We start from the raw sequence: 22,552 nt of genomic DNA, 5'->3' as shown, positions 1-22,552 counted from the left end.
AGACATCTTTATCACCTGCAAATAGAAAACCAGAGAAATATCCTCCAAGCAGCATCTGGTTAATAACTGTAAACAGAGAAGTACCTATCCAGTCATTCTTAGCAATCAGTGTTAATTTTCACTGTCTTTGCATAGCTGTAGATAATCACATTCTTGTTAATTTACAGCTATGTTTTAATCCTTAATTTAAAACTCTACTGAGATTTTTATTTTAGTACCCGAACAATCAATCATTTGACAATGTGTGAAGTGGTAGAAGACTACTAGTAAACCTGAGACATAGGTTTTGTCCAAGGGTAAATATTCAAAGCAGAAAAGCAAGGAAAATTCCTAACTAAAGGGACAGCTGAGCAATAGCCCATGGGTGGGTGGCTGGTCATAACTTCTCCTGTGCACGCTGTCATGCAGTTCTCCTCCATCCTCCTGGTTTTTTTATCCTGAAAGGATATAGACTCTGTAATTTGGAAAAGCCAAGAACACTTTTTCTTCCATTCAGGGGATGATTAGGAAAATGAAAATTCCTGTATTTTTGATTTGTTTCAAAACACAGGAATGAGTTAAGCCAACTTACTGAGGTAATTACATGCAGTCTCAGCTCTGCTTGAAATACATAATAGAGGTGAGCTGGACCACAACACTAATCTCTGACTTATACACCTGCCCAGAGTTTTAAAGTTGGACTACACTGTATTGTACGTTACGGTTAAAGCTTTTTGAAATTGAAATGGAGACAGTTTGAATTAGGAAACAAACTCAGAATAAAGCTCAATTTAATTTTCAGTGTAAACACAGAGATGGAAGTTTTAGTCTTTAGAGATGGAATTTCCATTAAGAGCCGTACACGGGACATGATTATCCTGGTGAAACCAACTCACAAAACTAATCTCTATGATGGTATCTAGCAATGAAGCATGAATCTGAACAACCAGCTACACCTTTGTAATAAAAGATGAATTGTCCTTGGATTAGTCAAGATGATGTGTGTTTCATAGCTCTACTTTATCAGTTCTCTCTGTTCTGTGAATGAGCAGGGCAACTTTATCTTAACTAAAGAATTAGAGCACATCCTTGATTTCCCAAGCAGTGAGACTAGTTAATATGATAGCACCAACTGGTAAATAATATAGACTGCTAAAATTATAACAGTGTCTGAAATTCTGAGTGAAAGAAAAAAAATTGTCCTAAAACAAGTAAAAAAACCTCTCTTCCTTTATATACAAAATAACATATTTACAATTGTGAGTCTACTGCCCTCTTCCAGGCAAAAAACTTCTAAAATCATTAATATTGAAGTGTGAAATTCCATTGATATTTCAGCAGATAACTATTTTGAAAAACAAAATATTCTTGTCCTACTTTAGAGGAGCTTCTAAGTTTTAACAAAAGCATTACGCCATTCTTAAAAGATGGGGGAGACACCACAAAGAACTGCAAGTCTATCATGTAAAAAGTATATAGATCCTTACAGAAGGATCCCTTATAAGGATATGGTAAACCCTTGCTCACTTGAAATCTTGTTCATTCTGTAAATAAACATGTAATACAGCTCACAGCAATGGAAATCAAAGGAACTGTGATGGTAGCAATGGGAAAATACGGAATTGAAGAGTAGGTCATGTGACTCAAGATTTACATTATCTGGCAGCCCTTTTTTGAATTACTTTATCTTGTGCTGCAATACCTCTTTTTAAGAGGATAATATTTAAAGTTCCTGTAATTTAAAACAAGAATGAAAGCACACCAGCGATTTCTAGACATTTCTGTGATTTATCTACTATGCTACGTAAATTCTTGCTCTGGGCATTCAAAATAACCACGATAAAGTCAGGATCAATATATATATATTCATCTTTCATGTCTATATAAATATTAAGCTTCTGGTTTTATGCAGTGATCATGATCCCCAAAAGGATTATTTTTAGTCAACTACTAAGATATTTTTAAAAAATCAATAAGAAGACTGACATGTATCATAAAAGATCCATAAAAACATATATAAGATTTCACTCTTTCATTGGGATAGTAAATATTAACTATTTCTCTCAGCAGAGCAAAAGATGTGGACATTTAATTGAATGTATACTAAATATTCAATTCCTGTAGAAGAGAGGTGAAAGATAACATCAGCATTGATAAATCAGTGCCTGTACATCTCGTCAATTAAAAAAACCCCAAGGATAAATAATACTTATTAGCCTCACACAGGTATTTTGAGACTACCTGGTTAACACTTATAGAATGTGTTAATAATTAATGCACTGTCACACATTCACTTACTATATATAATTACCACACACAGTAGAGGAGGTTTGCCCACTGGCAAAATAGAACTATTTCTATATATATAATGGAATGTTATATGAAAGCAAGCAAATGTATAAAAACCTATTTCATGTATGAAAACTCAAAATAACTCCAATAAAGATATGGATTGCAAGTCTCTGATTCCCCCTACTTAACATCATTTCATTTTAATCCACTTTTAAAGCACGTTCTACAAGAAAGGAAGCTCTTACTCCTGTGGGAGATAAGTGTAAGAGCAAAAAATGGAACAGATCCTGGAAACATTAAAATTAATGATGTCTGAGAAATCATTATGGTTATAAACCTTGAGCCTGACAGTTTTAATTCAAAGCTCACAAAAACTGAGAAATAGTTAAATAAAGTGAAGGACCAGATGGTCTCAGCCTTTAGGGAATTCACTACAGACAGATAAATTGGGAAACAACAGTCAACAGTCAGAAACTAAAGATATTCTGAAGTGTTTTGAAGGGTCTGATTTCTGATGAAAAACTTGAGAAGATAATTATTCTAGAGAAAAGCCAAAAAACCAGAGTGTTCATGAAGATTGTTTTTCCAAGAGATTTTTCAACACCTAAATTTGAAAAAGGTTCATACTGCATATCTCTATGCCCAAATACAGATCACTGAAATGAGTTATTTCTTAAGAACAGACAGCAGTACTTCTATTTGTAATAACAGACTTTTCCCCAAGTAGCTCCTCACATACACTCGTAGATACACGTATATATATCCTATAACAAAAGTTTAAATTATTTTACAAATTATATTTTTTTCACTGCTTTCCCCTGTTTCATAAGACTGTAGGTAGACAAACACTTATTCAGTTTCCATTCCTTACATCCCTCATTGTCTTTAGTAGTATCTATAAGTCTTTCTCTCTTAAAAGGAGACTAAATGACATTCCTTCTTTCTTCACCCTGCCCCTGCCTGACAAGTAAATATTTGCTGCCCTAAGATGTTGAGAAAAAAAATTGCATGTGCATTGAAGTATGTAGAAAACAATGGTCCCCAAAATTTATAAATCGCTCATGGTGCTTGCAGATCTTCTCATGAAGTAAATTTTGATAAAAGGGTCCAATTTTTTTCTCAATGAATTTTAAGACAGAAGTTGGAATTTTAATATATTCAGGCAGATGAGTAATTGTTGGTTCCTTCTTCTCTTATCCCACTACCTTTCTCAAAAATTGTTTTTATATGTTATAACAAATGCTGAAGCATTAAGTTTATTTCAAGCTTTTTAAAAGCCATGGAACTAACCTATATATGTGGAAGAAAGAGCAGCAGTAAAATTTACTGCTCTGCAAGTTGCTACCTGCACACCATGTGAAAGTAGGTAGGGTATACTTTTATTTGTATTATGTAAATATTTCACATCAAACCTATGCCCACTATGACAGTAAAGAAATTATTTATATAAAACTTAAGATAAATACTAATGCTTTTTTTCTGTGAACAGACTTCAATTTTATCTGCATATCAACTACTCACCCTTTTCAAAACTAACACTTCTGATGCATCATTTATAAGCTAACTACTGCAAGCATATTTTAAAGTTTCAACTCCTATTTTAAAGTTTCAACTTCAACCTACTAATTTTCTATAAGTAGGCTTGAAAACAGCTGTCTGACATCACGCAGCCCTAAGCCATGTACAGATGTACATGATTTCACAGTAACAGACCTGCTCATACCTGAGTCCACTGATTCCTCATATGGAAAGGTAGATATTTCTAAAGACAGAAGTGATAAATATCTCACTTCTTATATAAGTGTAGGTATATAAAGAGCTCATTTACTTCCCTGATAAGAGTTAGTGATATTGAGGTTTTAAGAGAGTTTATATTTTACTTCATAATACGATTTTATCCATCACTTGGCCTTGGTCATACTCAATCTCTTTGATTCTGATAAGGTCAACATGGAATACATCAGTCACACCAAGCAAATAATTATTTATTTCAGCCTTCTTGTCTAAATTTGGTCTAGTGAACATTTTAGAAAAAGAAAAAAAGCTCTGAATACTTCTAACAAGAATAATGACACAACAGACCTCTATTTTCCACAACCTGCAGAAATAAGAAAAGCAGAAAGCCCCTACATTGCTCTCCATGCTAATATCAACAATGCAAAGGTGGGCACACCTCCCTTAATCAGTCCTTCCAAGAAAAGGACTTGTGGTTTATAATGCTGGTAATGGCAGTCATTTCTCCCCACATATTACCACATGGCCAGTAATTAGGAAAATAAAAGTTTTAAAGTTTCTCTTTGTCTGACTTTCATGACTATCTAACAATTGGAAGTTACTAGCCTGATACAAACTAACATTTGTGAAAATGGAAAAATAAGCAATTTTTATTAATATAAATGATTAATATAGTTTATATTAATCTGATTAATGTAGTGCTGATTAATATAGTTTACCATAACTAGATTGAATTGCTGCAAATAATCAGAGATTAGAGACCCTACAGAAGGATGATTAAATTGCAAACTAATAATAAAAGAAGTACTACTCTACTGTTTAAATATGACTGTGGGATTTCCTATTTTATTTCTATTTTCTATTTTATTACAATAGCACATTTAGTTTGATTAATTTGTATATTTAGGACTCAAACATGTTGTTATTAAAAACTGAAATGGTAAGGTTTTAATGAGTAAGGTCTTATCCAGCTTCTCTTAACTTACATCAGTGGTAGCAGTTATTTCAATTTAGGTATTTATAGAAGTTAACGGAGCAGTTGCTGAGCTATTTTTACAGGGTTTGTATTGCACATGTTTAAATAACAGAAAAACTTTGCTCAGTAAAAAGATTCTATGGCAAATCTACAATATAAAGAACTTCTGGCTCAATGTGTACTACGTATCACTTTTTTCCAATTATCTAATCTAGTTGTTTTCTAATTATCTATCTAGCTGTTACAGAGATGGTCTCCAAGGAGTCTGCCTAATGATCATTCATTGAATTTCTTTAATTTGAAGGAAAATAATTAGTGCTTTCACAACAAAAACAGCAATGATGCAAAAGCAAACAGGTGAATACTAAATAGATGAATTGAAGGCTGCTCAGTTAATGATGTACATAACACAGGTGTAATATTTTGACTGCTTTTCCAAGTTTGCAGCAAAGATTTCAAAGCAAACTGGAAGAATTTCCTATACCTGTGAAGTCTGAAAGTCTTACCTCCACATTGCTTTTCTGGCTGAATGGTTCTAAGACGGAAAAAAAGTAAAAGAATAAAGCTCCTACAAAAGGGAACTGAGGAAATATGTACACAGTAAAATTTACAATATTCTTTATTGATCATTAGAATTTTGGTCTCTGACAATAGCACATAATTTAATGTTATAAATTGTATTTAACTTTTATTTTCTTCATTAGGGAAATATACTTTGCATGTGGCTTCTACTTCTCAAATTCTCCGAGAACATCTGGAAATAATACTTTCTATCTATCAAAGTCCTTCCCATGAAATCCTGGGAAGGTGTATTACTGGTACACAGCCACAACCACTTTTTCCCCATTAAGCTACATGTGCACATCATGAATTATGACTTCTCATAATACTGAGGCCCACAAGTCAATCTTTACATAAAATTTCAGGAGCAGTATCAGGAGGTTACGCTCTTAACTATTTTGTTAGGAGATTGTAGTATGCTTTTCAAAAACTTATTAAATCAGAATAACATCCTATTTTGCTAAAAATAGTGAGAATCCTTGCTTTTCATTAGAAGCCAGTTTTTAACCTGAAACTGTATCTTATAAAACCTTGTTCAACAATGGTTAATTTTTTTGACAGAACATTATCTGATAACCTAGCCAGCTGACAAAATCCTCCTCCCTTTTTCACAACAATGTGTGTTACTTGTCAAAAAAACTAAGCTGCATCTCCATTACTCCAAGCTTACTGTAGATTCATCAGGGGTAAAAATGGACCCTTCCTCTTGAGGAAAGATATTTCCCTTGTGTTCTATCAGTTTTCATCTCTGCATCCATCTGTTTTCAATTCACTTGACAAAACCACCTTTCTCTATTTTACATGCATTATTGCAGTGCCTGTACAATTTTGCAAGCATGTATACATTTCTAAATAGAATGATAATAAAGATACGCTCTGTTCAGAGCTAATTTGATTATTTTTCAAAGTTATGGGTCATTTTTTGTAATACCTGACCCTGTACACCTTCAACATTTTAGTAACATTTTCAATGTTCTACTGACCTTTATCAATGTCTTAGTGTGGGCTACCTGTGTAATGGAACTCCTGACATGAATTTTTCTCTAGCAATGTAAATTAGTTTTTCCTTGTATTTAAGGAAAAAAAAGAAGAAAAGAAGAATAGTATTAATACTAAGTATGATGCTTACCTAATTCCCGTTCTTTGTAAACTGGAAATCAGAGACAGCGCAACATATTCTGTCACCTGAGAAACCTTTGCTGGGTTCTTCGAAGTTGAAGAAAAACATTGAAATGTTCAGCCAATAAATCTTCCTAAAAACTTGCCCAAACTTGTTTGCTTATAGCTTCATCATGTAGGTGCATAAGCTGCCATTATTATTGCTGTGACAAACGTAATTTGGAATACTTGCAAGAAATCTTATCTAAAGGGAAGAATAAAAGCATCACCATCAATGTTCATAAAGGTTTAAAATTTTAGTTACATTGGAAAGAAGATTCACAGAGAATAGTCAGTTAACAGTAATAACTGATGGATATAAGTTTTTCTCAGTTACACTGTACTGGAGAGTAGTTGGGAACAGTAGTGATTCTAGGAAATCACTGTGTCTAAGTACCAAAACTTTGAGCTTCAGTAAATGTGAGGTTAGGTGTGACATTCAAGGTTATGGCAGGTGCTTTACTTTGCTTTTTTGAGGCACCTACCCGTTCTCAGCTATTTTACTTGGGGAGCTCAGGGAATTGGTGATGTGACACGAAGAGTCCTCTGCAGAGATTTACACTGAGGCAACTGTGTATTACCTTGTTGGTGTTGCTCTCATTCTTGAATTAGAGCCTTTACTCAGCTGAGTCTTCATGCTCCTAAATGTTTTCCCAGTAATGACATATTTTTTATTTTGATTGTGGGCTAAGTAAACACCCAATACAAGAAAAAAGCCAAACTGCCTTCTTTTTCTCCAGCAAACAGATATCTTTTTAAATTTACCAAAACCAATCATGACAGACAGTCTGCCTAATAATTTGTATAGTATTATATGTGTATTGCTAAGAGTATCAGGGCAAGACTATTCAAAAAATTACTGAAACAATTCAGTAAAAGTTTTATTATTTATCACGTCTGAAATTCCCACTTTCTTTTTTAGATTTTAATTGAAAAATATCACATTTTAAATCATTTTAACTGCAGGCAATCACAACTATAACTTCTATAGTTGCTGAAAATATAATTCTTCTACCAAACTTTCAGTTTGTATTACCAAAAATACCAGGAAAAGCCCCCATAACATAGACCATTGAAACCCTTCTCCACCTAAGGGAGCCTTTATTTGAAAATAAACCACTGATTTCTTGAAAATTTCTGCATTGCAAAAGTGTAATGGTTTATTCAGCCTTTACCTGGACCACCTCTCTATAGAGAGTTTTTCAGCTTGTTACAGAAGGGCAGTCACCTTATCTGCAGAGCCTAAGCAGAAGCACCACAAGCAGCCAAAGGGCAAGATGTGCCTGACAGCTTTTTTTGCCAAGAGAAGAAAAAGAAAAAACAGTCCCAAAGAGCTAAGTATCAGCTAAAGTGATAAGCAGTGCATTAGTACATTATTGGAAAAAGAAACAAATTACCTGATTAGTTTCTAATGTATTGCCTTCCTCTAGAGAAAACAGAATCAATGGAAAAATAAATCCTAAAAAAAAGGGACATAAAGAACATCACAGTAAAGGAAAGAGAAATAAAAATGTCATAGAAAAAACTGAAGAATTACTGAAAGAGAAGTAGGTGAAAACAGATTTTATTAAATTAATTTGTACTGATTATTCAAGATCTGCTCAGTGAAGAAGCAATTTCTCATGGTCAAGTCTTTAAAAGGTCTGGCTTAAGTTCCAAGGAATTCTTAGGCAAGGATAAAAAAAAAACAAAACAGACATTGATTAACTTTTTTTTTTAAAGATTAATTCTTCAAAACGTCATAAGAAGTAGCATTTAATAAAGCAAGAGGATGGCATTGTGACAATGTCAGAGTGTGTGAATTCCATAGAGTAGCTGATCTTGAAACATATTTTAGCTCATTTATAGAGGTTTCTTCTCTTACTATGGATTCCTGTGTATGTAATGCTCTGGGAAGTCCATCAGAAAAATACGGCCTGTCCATCCTATGGCAATAACCACTGAAGCAGGATTTGCTACTGTAATGTTCCTGTACTTAGCCATGGACTGGATAACAGGGACAGCTCTGATGGATTCACTACTTTAACTCTCTTCCTATTCTACAAGTCTCACAGCATGCTGGAATACAAAAAATTCCAACAAGTTTGTCTGAATAGAGTTAGATATCATGAACCTGAAAATGGAAACACTTCTTTCTAACAATACGAGATTTATGTGTCTTTACAAAACACAGTCACATAGCCAGCAAAACTTGCTGTGATTAGGCAGGAAGTAGTAGGATTTATTCTAACAAATAGTCTAACTGGATCAGCTCTAAGCATTTATCTTGCTGCTTAAGGGTTATAATGTGCTTGTACTACAAAATAAGTACTTATGAGCCAATACCATAAAAAAATATAAACAGATATAAAATGACAAAAGCACTTGGCTGTCTTGACATGCTCTGTCAGCAGATTTATGAAAATTTTATGTTCTTGAGGCTCCTTACTGAAGTTTTCCTTCTTTCAGCTTCATTCAAGGCTTACACACTTGTTTACTCTATGGAGATAAAACTGGAGGAACTAATATGCACTTTTATTAAATTTTAGGCTGTGCTTTTCCTGGGTTGGCTGCATGACCCTGTTACGTGACGTGACCTAACTCCAGTAAATTTATATTTACTCCATTTTCATTTTGTTACCATTTACAGCTCATAAAAAAACCAACCCTAGAATAAATTCTTCTATCCTTTCATTGTATTTTTTTATTTTAAACTTATTTTTATTTAAAGGAACAAGGTATTGTAAAGTAATTACTAAGATAGCTACCACTATGTAACAGTATGAAACTGCTAATGACATTTAAAAATCTTATGGTCAAGCAAATCACTCTGAGCATGTGTTTAGGCTCTGAAGCCTTTCCAGTGATTTCTGACCACTGTGTTTTGCAAATGTCCATTTCAGGTGTTATGTAGCTTTTAGAGTTATAGGAATACCATGAGATAAAAAGTATACAACACTTTTCAGTATGTAGTTCAACACTGAAAACTACCTACCTTATTTCTTACTGGGATAATGAGAGGGTAGTCAGTTCTGCTGCATGGCTTAACAAAAGAAAACACTTGAGTAGAATGCAATAAAAAGGTGAAATGGAGAAATAGGGAGAGGAAAAATATGTTTTCAAGACTGATTAGGCAAGAAAGATAAAGTTTTTCTATATGGCAGAAGTATAGAATGAGCCTCTGTCACCCCACAGGAAAATCTTTGGGAAAATCTGGAGAGTGCACATGTGTTAAGAATATATGCAAGTGATAATCAAGAAAAGTTATTAAAAGTCTTAATTTAAAGAAAATTAATAAACTGTACTTAAACATTTCTATTGATATCTTCCTTCATAACTAAGTGGCCTTAATTCAATTTAGCTGAATTCATTTATAAATTAATTCAATTCAGCTGAACTGAGCCAGAACTACTTTGATGCCGGATAAGGGTACCTACTTTAGAGTTTCACTTAAACACTTTCAAAATTCATTCAGATTAATTTTCCTCAGTGTCTCCATGAAGACAAAACCATTAAACTTTTTACAAAGAGAACTGAAGAAATGCTGCATGGAGTGACACGAGAAGCTGTTAGCTCTAAAACTGTTAGCTCTAAAACAGCATCTTCAGCAGAAGAACTTACTACTTTCTAACACATTTTTAGGCATTGTTTCAAATTTCATGCATTATTTTAATATATATATTGAAACCTACAGAGAAAATAGGCTTGTGCTCTTTCAAACCCTTGGAACTATTAAGTAAAATGGAGTTGGTACCACTATTTCTTTTCTGCAAATCATCATGGTATGCTTTCACACCAGCACAAAAGAATATACTAGCAAAGCTAATGACACAACAGGAGAAGGAGTTCTAGTCCTAGAAGAGTTTTCCTACACTTTTTTCTTCTTCATAGTCACAAGAAGACATCACCACAGCTGTATGTGAAATCTGTAGTCTGTTCCTTTCTTGCACTCATGATGTTTAATTTAGTGTCCTAAAGTTTTGAACCTCACTCCAGTACTTGTTCACTGAGCTGAATAAACATCTCCTCCCTGATTTCTCAGGTTATATAACAACTTCACATGACACATCTGCACATTTTGCCTCCAGAAGGTGTATTTATTTTTTTTGATTCTCCTACCATTTTCCAGTTGCAAAAGACCTGTTTAATTTTAAAGGAAGTTTATTCTCAGATCCTAATAACTATTACTTCCATTATTTGGAATGAAATATAAGGCAAACCAATTTTACTGTTGTACCACTTTCAAGGATACTGAGAAATCAGCAAATACATGGTAGCTCTTACTGACTGTATAAACATTCCTGAAAAGAGAAGGCATATTGGAAAGAAAATCAAGCATCATCTTGACACCTTATTCTTCCTAGTGGTAATAGTATTTTAGAAGACATGGGATTGCCAGGGCACATCTACTACTTAAGCAACTGGTACTAGCATAAAGCTGAACAAATACATTACCATATCAAGAATGAGCAGACAATTAGAACCAAATGGTTACCAGTTCATGCCTATAGTGTCTCAGCATGTACTGAATTATCTTACTTTCACTGATTATTTAAGTTTGACCTATATTAAAGTATCCCTGAGCCTAATGCTAAGTGAAAAAGATAACCTTTCAGTGCTTTTCAAATGAAGATGCAAAGTACTGCCCTAGTCACTTTACGTTAACCTTTTTCTTCTTAGATAAGTGCTAACAAACTGAGTATTTCCAGGAATACAGATTGTTAGTTAAAATATACACAGATTTCAGTGAACTGATTTCAGTGGGATTATACAATGGTAATCAGGCCCAAATAGTATAGAATTAGGTTTTCTAAGTATTTACTGCAGATAGTCAGTTATCAGTAGATTTTAACATCCACTGCCAGTTTTCAACTACGTCTAGAGTGATGTTCCACACTTTACTGAATTCCCAAAAAACAAAACACTGAGAAGCACTGTACCAAAAGGTATCCAGTGAGTCTGATCCTCTTTGTAAGTTCCTTACAGAAACTCTAGCAATTGCACTGTGAAGGAAAACTTAATGTTGAGGCTTGGCTATGCCATTTGATTTGATTTGTTATTTGACATCATTAAAATGAACTCTAAAGGTGAGATGCACTATATTTAAATACACTACATACATTCTGACATATATTCCTGTTAGACATTTACTTACTACAGACTTCATTTAAATTAGACATGAAATTTCTGAAAAGAAAGGATTAAAATATAGATGGCAAATCAATCAATTACACTGAAAGTCCACAGAGACTGAAAACCATAGTTCTGGTGAACAGGAGCTATTAAAACAGGAATACACGTTTAATCCTATTTTATGTGGAAATTAAGAGTACACATTTAAATGATCAGTACCACTTAAATATTTGATATTCTGTGGCATTTCTGTAGGTGACTGCTATCATCAGAAGTGCAGTAATAAATGCTGAAGAAACACAACATAGCTGTAAATAACTCTTCAGTTCAATGACTTTGATAATTATATGCAACTTTGCTAGACTATATTTAGTAAGACTTTTGAATCTGTTAAGACACTTTACACAGCACTGATCAAAGGGAGCTTATGAAATACAGGAGGCTTTCTGTAATATAATGTCACAGAAAAGTGATCTTTTTCTTTAAGTGTCAAGTCCTAAGCTTACTCTTTTTCTTTTAAGAGTAGCAGCATATGCTGGTCAGTGAAGCATACACTACACAGCTGTTACATCTACTGTATGACCTGTACATACCAAATTAGTCATTGTGTTTTGCAATTCTGGTTCATCAGAGTTTTGGTCTGAGGAGCTTTAATCTAAATTTAGGAAAAGAATACAATTCAGTGTTATCTATCCATAATTCATAGTCTCCAGCCTGTTTTGATCTAGAACAACTGGCCAATCCCTCTTTTTTCTTCTAAGCAGTAATGCAGGATGTATGAAAAAAATTCTAGCACAAAGATTAGGCAGAAAACCTCCAGGACTGCAGCTTGATACTTAATGAATATGTAATTCCATGCATACAGAGAGGATGTTAACAGACTTTTCAACAATCATCATCACTCCTCAGGTTTGTACATTTCTATTCTTGTTACAATAAGAGCGATTTCTACATACAAGAACAAATATAATAACATTGAGTGAATAAATAAACCCAAGTGTGGTACTCGTAGGACTTAAAACATTAAGTCTTAAAAGTTCAGATTTTTTTTCCAAAAAAAGGACCAATTTCACATACTGACAAGCTTCATGTATTGCCTGGATACAGTCTGTTGCTGAGGAAATCCATAAGGTACACAAAGGCACATGTAAGAGAGACGTACCACTGCATTTGCGTTTCTCTACGTGTTGGTCTCCCAAAGCTTCTAGCCTATCAGACTCCTACCAGAGGTAAGAAACAAGTCTAAATTAAGTTTTGCACTGACCCTTGCAGCTTCTCTTGTATTCCTACATTCAACACTTTTCACTAGCACTTGAAACAACGTTAGGTTCAAGTTTCTTACTGAAGTACTGAATATTTCAAGCCATTTTAAGTACAACTGCAATTTCTGATTAGTTATTTTTCCAAATTACTTTTTAGTCACTCATTGATACTAATGGAAGAAAGTGGTACAAGGCCTGGATGAACTGTCATTTAAACCCTTTTGGTTTTCTCAAGTTCATTAAGGAAATGTCAACATTTCATCATGAAGTTCTCTCAGAAACAAAGGAAAGTTGTCTATGAGTTTGATTCCCTGAAAAGAGATTATGAAGCAAAGTAACTATACTTAGAATGGCTATCTGTGTATGAAGTCAAACAATATCTACATAAAATTCCTTTCTCTGTAGAGAAGAGTTTAAGTGCTTCATTAAAAACTAATCTGGCATTAAAACCAGTAAGTTCCTTCATTGATGATTTGCAAACTCAATTAACACTAGTAAGTTCCTTCGCTGACAATTCCGGAGTAAAATAACAATAATTTAGAATAATGAATTAATTCTTATGTAGCACTATGGAATTTAGAAAATGGGATTTTTATAACTCACAGTCAGGAACTTATGGTATGATCCCATATGTTCTCTCCAGGTCTGAATGTATGATATTCAATTACAGTTCAACTAATGTACAAGTTTTCCTAGATATATATTATGCCAACCATACATTAATCAATAATGCAGAAAGAGTTCCCAGTATAAAGACAAATCGTTAAACCCTTCAACTCAAAAAGAAATGTTAGATTTCTACTAGTATCTACTTTTATTTGAAGTAACAAAGAAATCAAGGTTGAATTCCTTCTCCCAGCTAAGCTCACCAAAACCACAGAAACAGCACTCTGTCCAATGAAGTAATTTCTTCATGAACAGCAAACAGTAAGGCAATATTGCCAGCAATATTTTAACTGAAATTTCACCTCCTATGTCACAGAGACAGTTCTGAACCATACTAGTCTTTTCACAAATCAACTCACTGCTATAGTTATGCCTTCATAAGACCCTTTAAAAGAAGTATTCTACATAATTGCACCCCTAGGTCTACCCTGTGCCTCGAATATAGAGGTAACATACACAGTTCTGGGATGGAAAACTTGTATTCCACTGCTAACTTCCACTGCATGTTCAGTAATGACTACCTCTGTCTGGCTATATATAGTCTCTGGAAAACTCCTACAATATAGCAATTACAGCATCCTAACTACCACACAGAAGATCACACTAGTTAATTCCTCTACATCCACAAAACCAAAAACCACTCAAATACCTTTGATATGTGACCTCATATACTGCTGCATTAAGAGGAGTTCCAGCCGACATGGTCACTTTCATAAGGAAAAAGACTTTACATTTCAATGACACCTCTAGGCCATTTGCAGCGTTTGAATCCTCCAAAGGAACCTCCTCATCTCTGTGCTGCTGGCCATTTCCTATGATTATCACACACAGCTGGAAAATCAGGAAACAATTAGAGTTCCTAGGTGAAGAACTCACACTCACAAAAAAAAAAAATCCAGCCATATCATCTCCTAATAATCAAAGCAATCTATTTACTGAACCCTTTATCATCATCAGTGGTCCAACAAAAGCCAACAAACCAACACTGAAAAGATAAAAAAAAAAAAGAAAAAGGAAATACTTCTAAACACACTTCTACAGTTACTAAAGTTACTAATTTAGAAACTGGAAATGCCTTCTGTAACAACAAAAATAGGTATCAATCAATTATCTAAGCAACCATGTGGTGAAAAGATTTTGAGAAACAAAATGTAATTATTTATTGGATGTTGATGCATGTTGTTAGATGGCATCAATCAACCTCTGAGAAAATAAAAGAAACTTCAAAAGAAGAGTTTAGAAAAGAGTAGTTAAAAATATTTAACTTACACAGAGTTCTGTAAAAATGTGAAAAGTTTATAATTTATGCAGAAAGAAAATTATGAGTATTTTTTTCTATATAGTGAGAAGACTGGGGTTTAAGTCCTCAAAAGTCAAAGCAGAACTGGGACTTGCACTTTTACTCAGCATTGTACTTGTTCATTATTACCTTCGTACCATTAAATTAACTTAAAATATGTTCCCACAACTAATGTACTGTGTTAATAATTGTTACAGTGTCAACGCGTTTTTGTTATGTGATTTATCTTAATTAGCGTACAAACTATTATTTAACAGCAGAATGCACATGAAGGAGTCCGATAGTTTATAGAAGGACACTAATCTTATAATGCCCGTTGGGAACTCCCAAAGAGAACTTTCCTGTAACAAGAGCAATGGTGCTGAAAATCAGTCTTTTACCCGACCACTGTGGATTACAGAGTGACAGCACATCTCTCAGATACATACTGACAGCACATATAAAATCAATATGATTCATGTGCTCAGGAACAGAAGCTTGTTTCACAAGAAAGCAAATGTGAGTCCAAGTAATGGGATTTATATCAAATGCAAATTGCCATCTCCCACAGTCTTTTTGTCCTTATATTTATTCTCTTCAAGCTATTCAGAATTCTTTTCACTCCAGACATACGTTTGGACTTCTAACTGTACCTAACATTACAGGAGTATGACTAAATGGCTAAATAACTTTCAGGTTTTAAACATAATACATGTTTCTGAAACACCAATGAAATTCAGAAAACATGTCCAGATGACTGATGTTATTTGCAGAATAAGCTTCTTATTTGCTAAAAGAGAATTGACAAAGAACATTGTAAAAACACCAAAAGGACAGGACCTCGTAATGACACATTTTAAAGTTTATTCTAAGCACCTATGAAACAGTAAAAAGTGCTAAACTTTTCTTACCTTCAAAAAACATAACGTACATGAATTTTTATGTGTTAAAGCATATGATAAACAAATACAAGAATTGTAGAAGACCTTCTGTACACCTAACATAATTGACATTTGTCACACATGCATTAATAGTATTTTGGCACTGTTTCATTTTCTCAATGTTTAGGAAGATCTGTAAGTGCAGGACAGCCATTCACATTATAAAACAAGACCATGGAAGCATGTGCAGAGAAAAATAAACAGAAGGTATATTGAAAATAGAATATCAAACTGCAAATTTCGAAGGTGTCATAGTAGGCATAAATATATAAAGTCATTGCTTGAGGAGGAGTAGTAAGAGGTATCTGAATGAACTGAACTTTTCAGCTTTTTCCATATCTAGTACTCAGTGTACAATCTCTAAAACTGACCTGCAAGCAAATTAATGCCTGCACAGAAAATACTAGTTTATGTATCATACTGCTGGATGTTTTTACTTATTTTAAATTTTATGTTAAAGCAAGGGTTCCATGGCTGTAATAAGAGAGATACCAACAGTTACTTTTTGATACTTCATAGATACTACATCTAAGAATAAGGAAGAATCTAAAACAAAAAATTTAAATGCAAAAATTATAATAATTGTGATTATTTAGAATACTGAATAAATAGATACTGTATGTCTTGATAGATTCTAAATCACAATAAAAACCAGCACAGAACTAAATTAAGACTACATTTAAAAGATTTTTTTAAAAAGTAGAATAAAAGTATGAAGAAGGTAAAATATAATAAACTTTAAAATGCCTACATCATATAAGATATACCTTTGTGACAGTACCCACAACCTGCTCATGGAGAAAGGAGAAACAGTCCTGGATTAGTGACTGTAAAATCAACTTACAGAATTTACACCCAAGCAAACTTTCCTGTATGTTCCCAGAGAAAATTTTCAAATTAATATCATTATCCAAGAGAAGAAAAGCAAAATGCTTTGGCCACTACGACACACAGAGCAAAGAGAAGAATGGGTAAAACATTTTTCCCAAAGGAAAGGGAACAGGGCAAATTCTGATGTGTACCATGAAATGTCTTGACCTGGATTTTTAAACTTGACATGTTTGCAAAATATTTTACAACTATGTCAAGATTAAACAAAAATATTTTGAATCAAAATAGGCTTTGATGTATGTATTCCAGCATTGAGCCTAGTGTCTTGCTGTAATATGCCATACCTATGAACTGAGAAACTAATTTTTTGTTTGCTGATGTCCTGCTTCACTTGGCAGTATTTTCTTTATTGAATGCTTTCTGCAGTTGTAAAAATTACCAAATTAGAAAAAAAAAAAGAAAAATTATAATCTGGTACTAATCTGCATGACACAGACATACTCAAAATTCATCATATTTGATGAATAAAGTGCTGCAATAGGAAGCAACGTATGCTGGGAAACTGGAGGCAATCATGATGCAAATGATGATGCCAATTCATGCTACATTTATGATGCCTATCAACCTACTAGTTATTACATGGTAGAAAAAAGAAAACAACCAAATTACCCTAAAGATATACTGTGACACACTGTAGTGTAATGGTATTTTGTTGAGTATGTTGGATGGTACTTTCTTAATATGATGTATGTGGTTATGGAATATTTCAAGTGAATCTTCTCAACAGGAGACTGAAAAACAATTGTGCAATTTTTTAGTGTAGAAAGGAATGAAAGAAGATCTGGAGTGGGAAACATCTAATATGATAGACTGAACCAGAAATATCAAAAAGAGTCATCTTCAGTGCAAGTTGCAGGAAGTATACTCATTTGTATTACATTTTCCACAAATTCTGAACATTATTTGAATTCTAAATTTCCTTAGCTCATCTCTACATATTGAAAAAATTCTGTACACATGCATCCTGAACATGGGAAAATGTATCTTAAATGGATAAGCAACTCAATGAAATTAGTAATAATAATTTTCCCCTTCACAATTCCTCTTTGTGTTTTTAATTCTGTTCTTCACCCTACCCTCTTCTCACTTAGAAATCTTTGCATGAAGTTGTTTTCAGCACTCCTGGTAATTTTACCTATGCATTTACCATTATGTATACGTTATATCTATGTTCCTACAATTAAAATTTATTTTATGCAAGACAAAACCTTTTCTTGCATGGATTGTGTACTTTCCAGTATGTATCTGAGACAAGAACATTTCTAAAATTGTATAATGTCTCAATTTGGTATAAGCAAGTAATCACAGGATTTTGTCAAAGCACTTTAGAATTTGTTTTTGTGGTTAGCATGTCTGGTACCAATTTAACTTCTAACATTTTATCACTTGGACATCACCTGTAATACAACCTGACAAATCAAAAGGTCAGTCTGGCTCAGGGCACAGAAGAAATAAATAGAATTGAAAAGTTAAATGGAATGCATGGAGACTATTATGAGGAATTCCAATTTCAGAAGTCAGGGATTACATAAGAAATATATATTACTGAAATTTCAAATCTTCACTTCCAATTAATTTGTGTGTCAGGAGAATAAAGAGAGGAGTAGACTTTTCATCTGTCAAGCATTCTCAACGAATCTGAAACTGTAAATTATGCTAATAAAATACTTTCCTTAAAGTCGAAGCAAAAAATACTGAATCTATATACTATAAACTAAACATTTCATTACCAGGGTACAGGAAGTTTGAAGGTTCATTCTACATTGAAGCAATTTTATTGAGTCAGAGGAAGGTTTACAAGTGATTACCTTTGCACACCGGAGAAACTCTGCAGGATCAGGCTGGAATAGAGATTAGGTTCAAAGTATGCTCCAGGTCTGATATCAAACGGGAACCAGGCACCAAATTCATACTGAATGGCACTAAAATTTCATAAGCTATTCTCACATTCAAATGTTACAACAGCCTTGTTGATGTGTCACTGTCATACCATTATTGCAATATTCTTAGACCACAGACAGTTCATAGGATAGAACTGAGCCTCAGGAGCAAAGAACCCTGGGATAGGATCTCATTCTGGAGTCCCATACTGGGAAGATCCCCTTAAGCCTACTTTAACAGAGAAGAAAACAACCACTTTGTCAAAATACATCTACTGTATCAAGAACACAGAATATGTATCTGAGCCTTTTCTTTCCATCCAGTAGAGTACAGTCAGGCAGATAAAGCCTCCTACTAACAGCATCAGTGGGATGTAAGAGAAGGCAGTGGGGTCTAAATCCTATCAGACGCAACTTCTGATCTGCAATAGTCATAAAAGATTCTCTTCAGACTTGCAACTAGTTACAGAGTCAGAACTAGATATAAAGATAAAAATTTGGGCATCAAACTGCAATAATAATTTGCTTTAGGGTATCTGAAAACACTGCAAGTTAGTCTATAAAAGATCTACCACATATTTGAACCACAAGGAGGTACAGATATATTTTAACAGTTGTCTCCTAAACTTCCCTGAATGGTGGACCTCTTTCAGTGCCTTTTAAATTACTTAATTTTCAAAGCCTATTCTTTTAAAACTGTTTTTTACTTATTTATTTAAATTTTGATATTTCTTAACCTTTTTGGGGCTTTTATCCCATAATAACCAGATAAGGCTAAGTTATGTACCGAAACCCACTGACTAAATTAGCATCAATTTCCTACCACTGCCAGGAAATATCATTCTGAGTAAACTACCAAAGCTTTGATTGCATTAACAAGATAATTTATGCTCATCTATTACAGCCTTCCCCTATCAACTGACCAGAGTTTGCTCCATGAGTATTCACTTTTTTAATTGATTAGTGCAATTTGTTAACCACAGACAACATAAACTATTGTTTATGTTTAGTGTGCAGATGATGTTTAAAGAAGTTTTTTTAATTATATTTATTATATTTAAATATATATTTTATTATATTTAAATATATATTTACCAAAAAATATATAACATTCTCTTTTAAAAAGCTTTTAAAGCAATTTTTCATATTTTTATTAGAAGCAAACTAAATTTGTGATTACCATTTGTACCTACTTATTTTGATTAGATTTTTTTCCCCTTCCTCATCATTAATCGTATGCTAAATAGAGGAAAATTCTAAGAATAAGCTCAGCATCTAAGATGAAGTTCCAAAGGTCAGATATAATAAAAGAGGCAATTCTGACCTCCATCACAAATTCTCTATTTTCCTAAACTTTGCATAGCACAGTCATGTAGGTTTACTGTTTGCCTCCACTGAACAAATATAGAAATAATTTTACTAGTGGATGATGATGATAAAAAATCCCATTTTCTGTTATCGGTTAGAATTCTACATATCATTGCATTGAACAGTGAAGAAATGTAACTAATTTCAGAATGAATAAAAGGAGTGCTTAGCCTAAAAGTTTCAGAGAACAACAGTGCATTAAAATTTGCTTTAAAGGATTAAGTTAAAGGAATATATTCAGTCTGTTTATTCACATATCACATTTAAAACCTCAGTGCACCTTAGTGTTAAAATCTAAATCCATGTAACTAACATTTAGCTAAATCTATAATCTCCTGTATTCTGCTGTTACAATAGTTGCAAATTCATATACAGGTGATAACTAATGATCCACCTAATAAAGTCACTTCTGTCAGAATATATGTCACAAACTTCAAAAATTGCTTTGCATGGTAACAAGCTTACATCCTCCTAGCTTCTTTCTTTATGTGATCAGTAGCATTTCCCTTTTGTACATTGTTTAAAGTCAGGTAGGTTCAAAGCACACAAGGAAAGATTTTACTGAAATCATTAAATTGTGACATTCTGACAACATTTTAGAAAGCCTTCAAATAAATGTTCAAACTCGCTCTACATATTTGACACATGAATGCTGATAGAAGAAATGAGAAATTTGCACTTATGGTAGGATTCTTTATAACAGGAGAGATACACCAGTGCTTGACCATCCAAGTATAAAGAGAATAATTTACTAAAAGTGCTGGTACTCAGTTGCTGGAGTACAAGATATATTGGTAGAGCTGATAAAGAAAGCTTTCCAGTTCAGGTAGTCCCATGAATATTTCTGTGTCAATAACACTACAGTATATGCCAAAGTGTTCCAGTGTTGCTTCTTGCAGAAATCTTTTAACTTGTAGATCCCTGACATTTGGTTTTCATCTTATGGATGAAAAACTGACTTCTTTTCAGAGACAGTCTCTTTTCAGAATTTCTCTTTCATATAGATAGATATGTTAGCAGTGTCCACAGAAAAAAAATGAACTCCATTGAAGGAAACAAATATAATGTATTCTTCCATTATTAAGATGACTCCTTTTAGCAGAAGACCCTGAGAATGCAAACTACCATATCATCAACTGCATAGTCAAGAGAGATAAAAATGCACCAAAGAGGAAATAACTTAAATCAAAATACTTTCAAATTCCATAAACTAGTATCGAAAAAGCACTGTTTCTTCATAGTAAATATTTCAAGAAATAAGCCTATTAAAGTGAGATTCAGCTGAAGGATAACAAAAATTCAACACTGTAATACTTAAATTTAATAACACGCTCGGCCAAATACAAAATTCCATTTCCTGCAAGATCAAAATTTAATTGTTCCACTTCATTATTTGATAACAACAGTGCATTCTATTAAAAGGCTTATTTATTATTTTCTTCAGCTACTACTCTAAAACTTGAGCATAACACTCTCCCTCAGTAAAAAGATGATAATGCAATATTATTTAGGGGAAGTAAAGGTGATTTCCCTAAAAAATACATCTTTTTAATGCAAAATCCCCTGAGATATTTCTGCATTACTTTAAAGAGGTTGCTTACACATAGAAAAGTTTTCAAAACTAGACCCAGAGATAAAAACAAGGCAATTACTGATTGCTATTCACAACCTGCACTCTGTCTTATATTAATGGCATATCCATTAGCACAAAAAAATACACCAGTTTAGGCCCACTTACATGTTGAAATTATTAACCACTTTACAATATTAACAACACATAAAATATGCATTTTACAAATCAGTATTCTGCCTAAAGGTACTAATGAAAACATGCTAAAGTAGGTAACTTATATTCAGAATCTACTGACTTACCCTGGTAGAAGAATTCACCAAAGAACCATTCAGATTGCCAGTGTTGCACTTGAAATTCAAATACAGATCAGGATGGTGATTTGCTTCCCATCTTCCCAACTCAGGCATCGCTGCCTTGTCAGAATTTGCAGATATTTTTTGGAAGGCAGTGCAAGTCATTCCTGTGAAACTAGATGGCTTGATCATAAAGGCTTCCAGAGCAATATTACGAGATACCTGTGAGAACATTGAGAACAGTTATGTCATAAAGTCATCAGCCATAATTGCATTATTCTACGTGCATTGTGTATTTACTGCATATACTTTATAACTGATTGTGCATGTATAGACTTCTCTATAAATTCATGGGGTGAAAAAGAAAACAGAATTTATTTAAAAATAGGATATAGAATTGTAAAACAGCATAGTGGGTTTGCTTAAATCTTCCTTCCATAGGACTGTATCAGTTTACATCAGTTATATTAGTTACTATTATATCAGTTTTGCAATTGTGTCATTATTAACCTCAATGGAATTTGGAATTAAAGTAATACAGTTATAAAAAGAACTAGAGACAGCAGGTGTAAGAATTATTTAAAAAA

At 33.4% G+C, this 22,552-nt stretch overlaps 1 protein-coding gene across 2 annotated transcripts in view; it reads right to left on the bottom strand.

The window, feature by feature from the left end:
• The window catches only part of LOC126653308 (adhesion G protein-coupled receptor A1-like), a 270,064-nt gene that overhangs the window by 93,237 nt on the left and 154,275 nt on the right, over positions 1-22,552 (bottom strand). For both annotated transcript variants that reach the window (XM_050340872.1, XM_050340873.1), the window contains one exon: positions 21,972-22,187. In XM_050340872.1, coding sequence (XP_050196829.1) covers positions 21,972-22,187 — 216 coding nt within the window. The remainder of the gene's footprint in view (positions 1-21,971; positions 22,188-22,552) is intronic.

Source organism: Myiozetetes cayanensis, unplaced genomic scaffold, assembly GCF_022539395.1.
Source record: "Myiozetetes cayanensis isolate MyiCay16 unplaced genomic scaffold, myiCay2020 scf10, whole genome shotgun sequence".
NCBI lineage: Eukaryota > Metazoa > Chordata > Aves > Passeriformes > Tyrannidae > Myiozetetes > Myiozetetes cayanensis.
The sequence above is the reverse complement of the archived record's forward strand: the minus strand, read 5'-3'. Positions and strand labels throughout refer to the sequence as shown.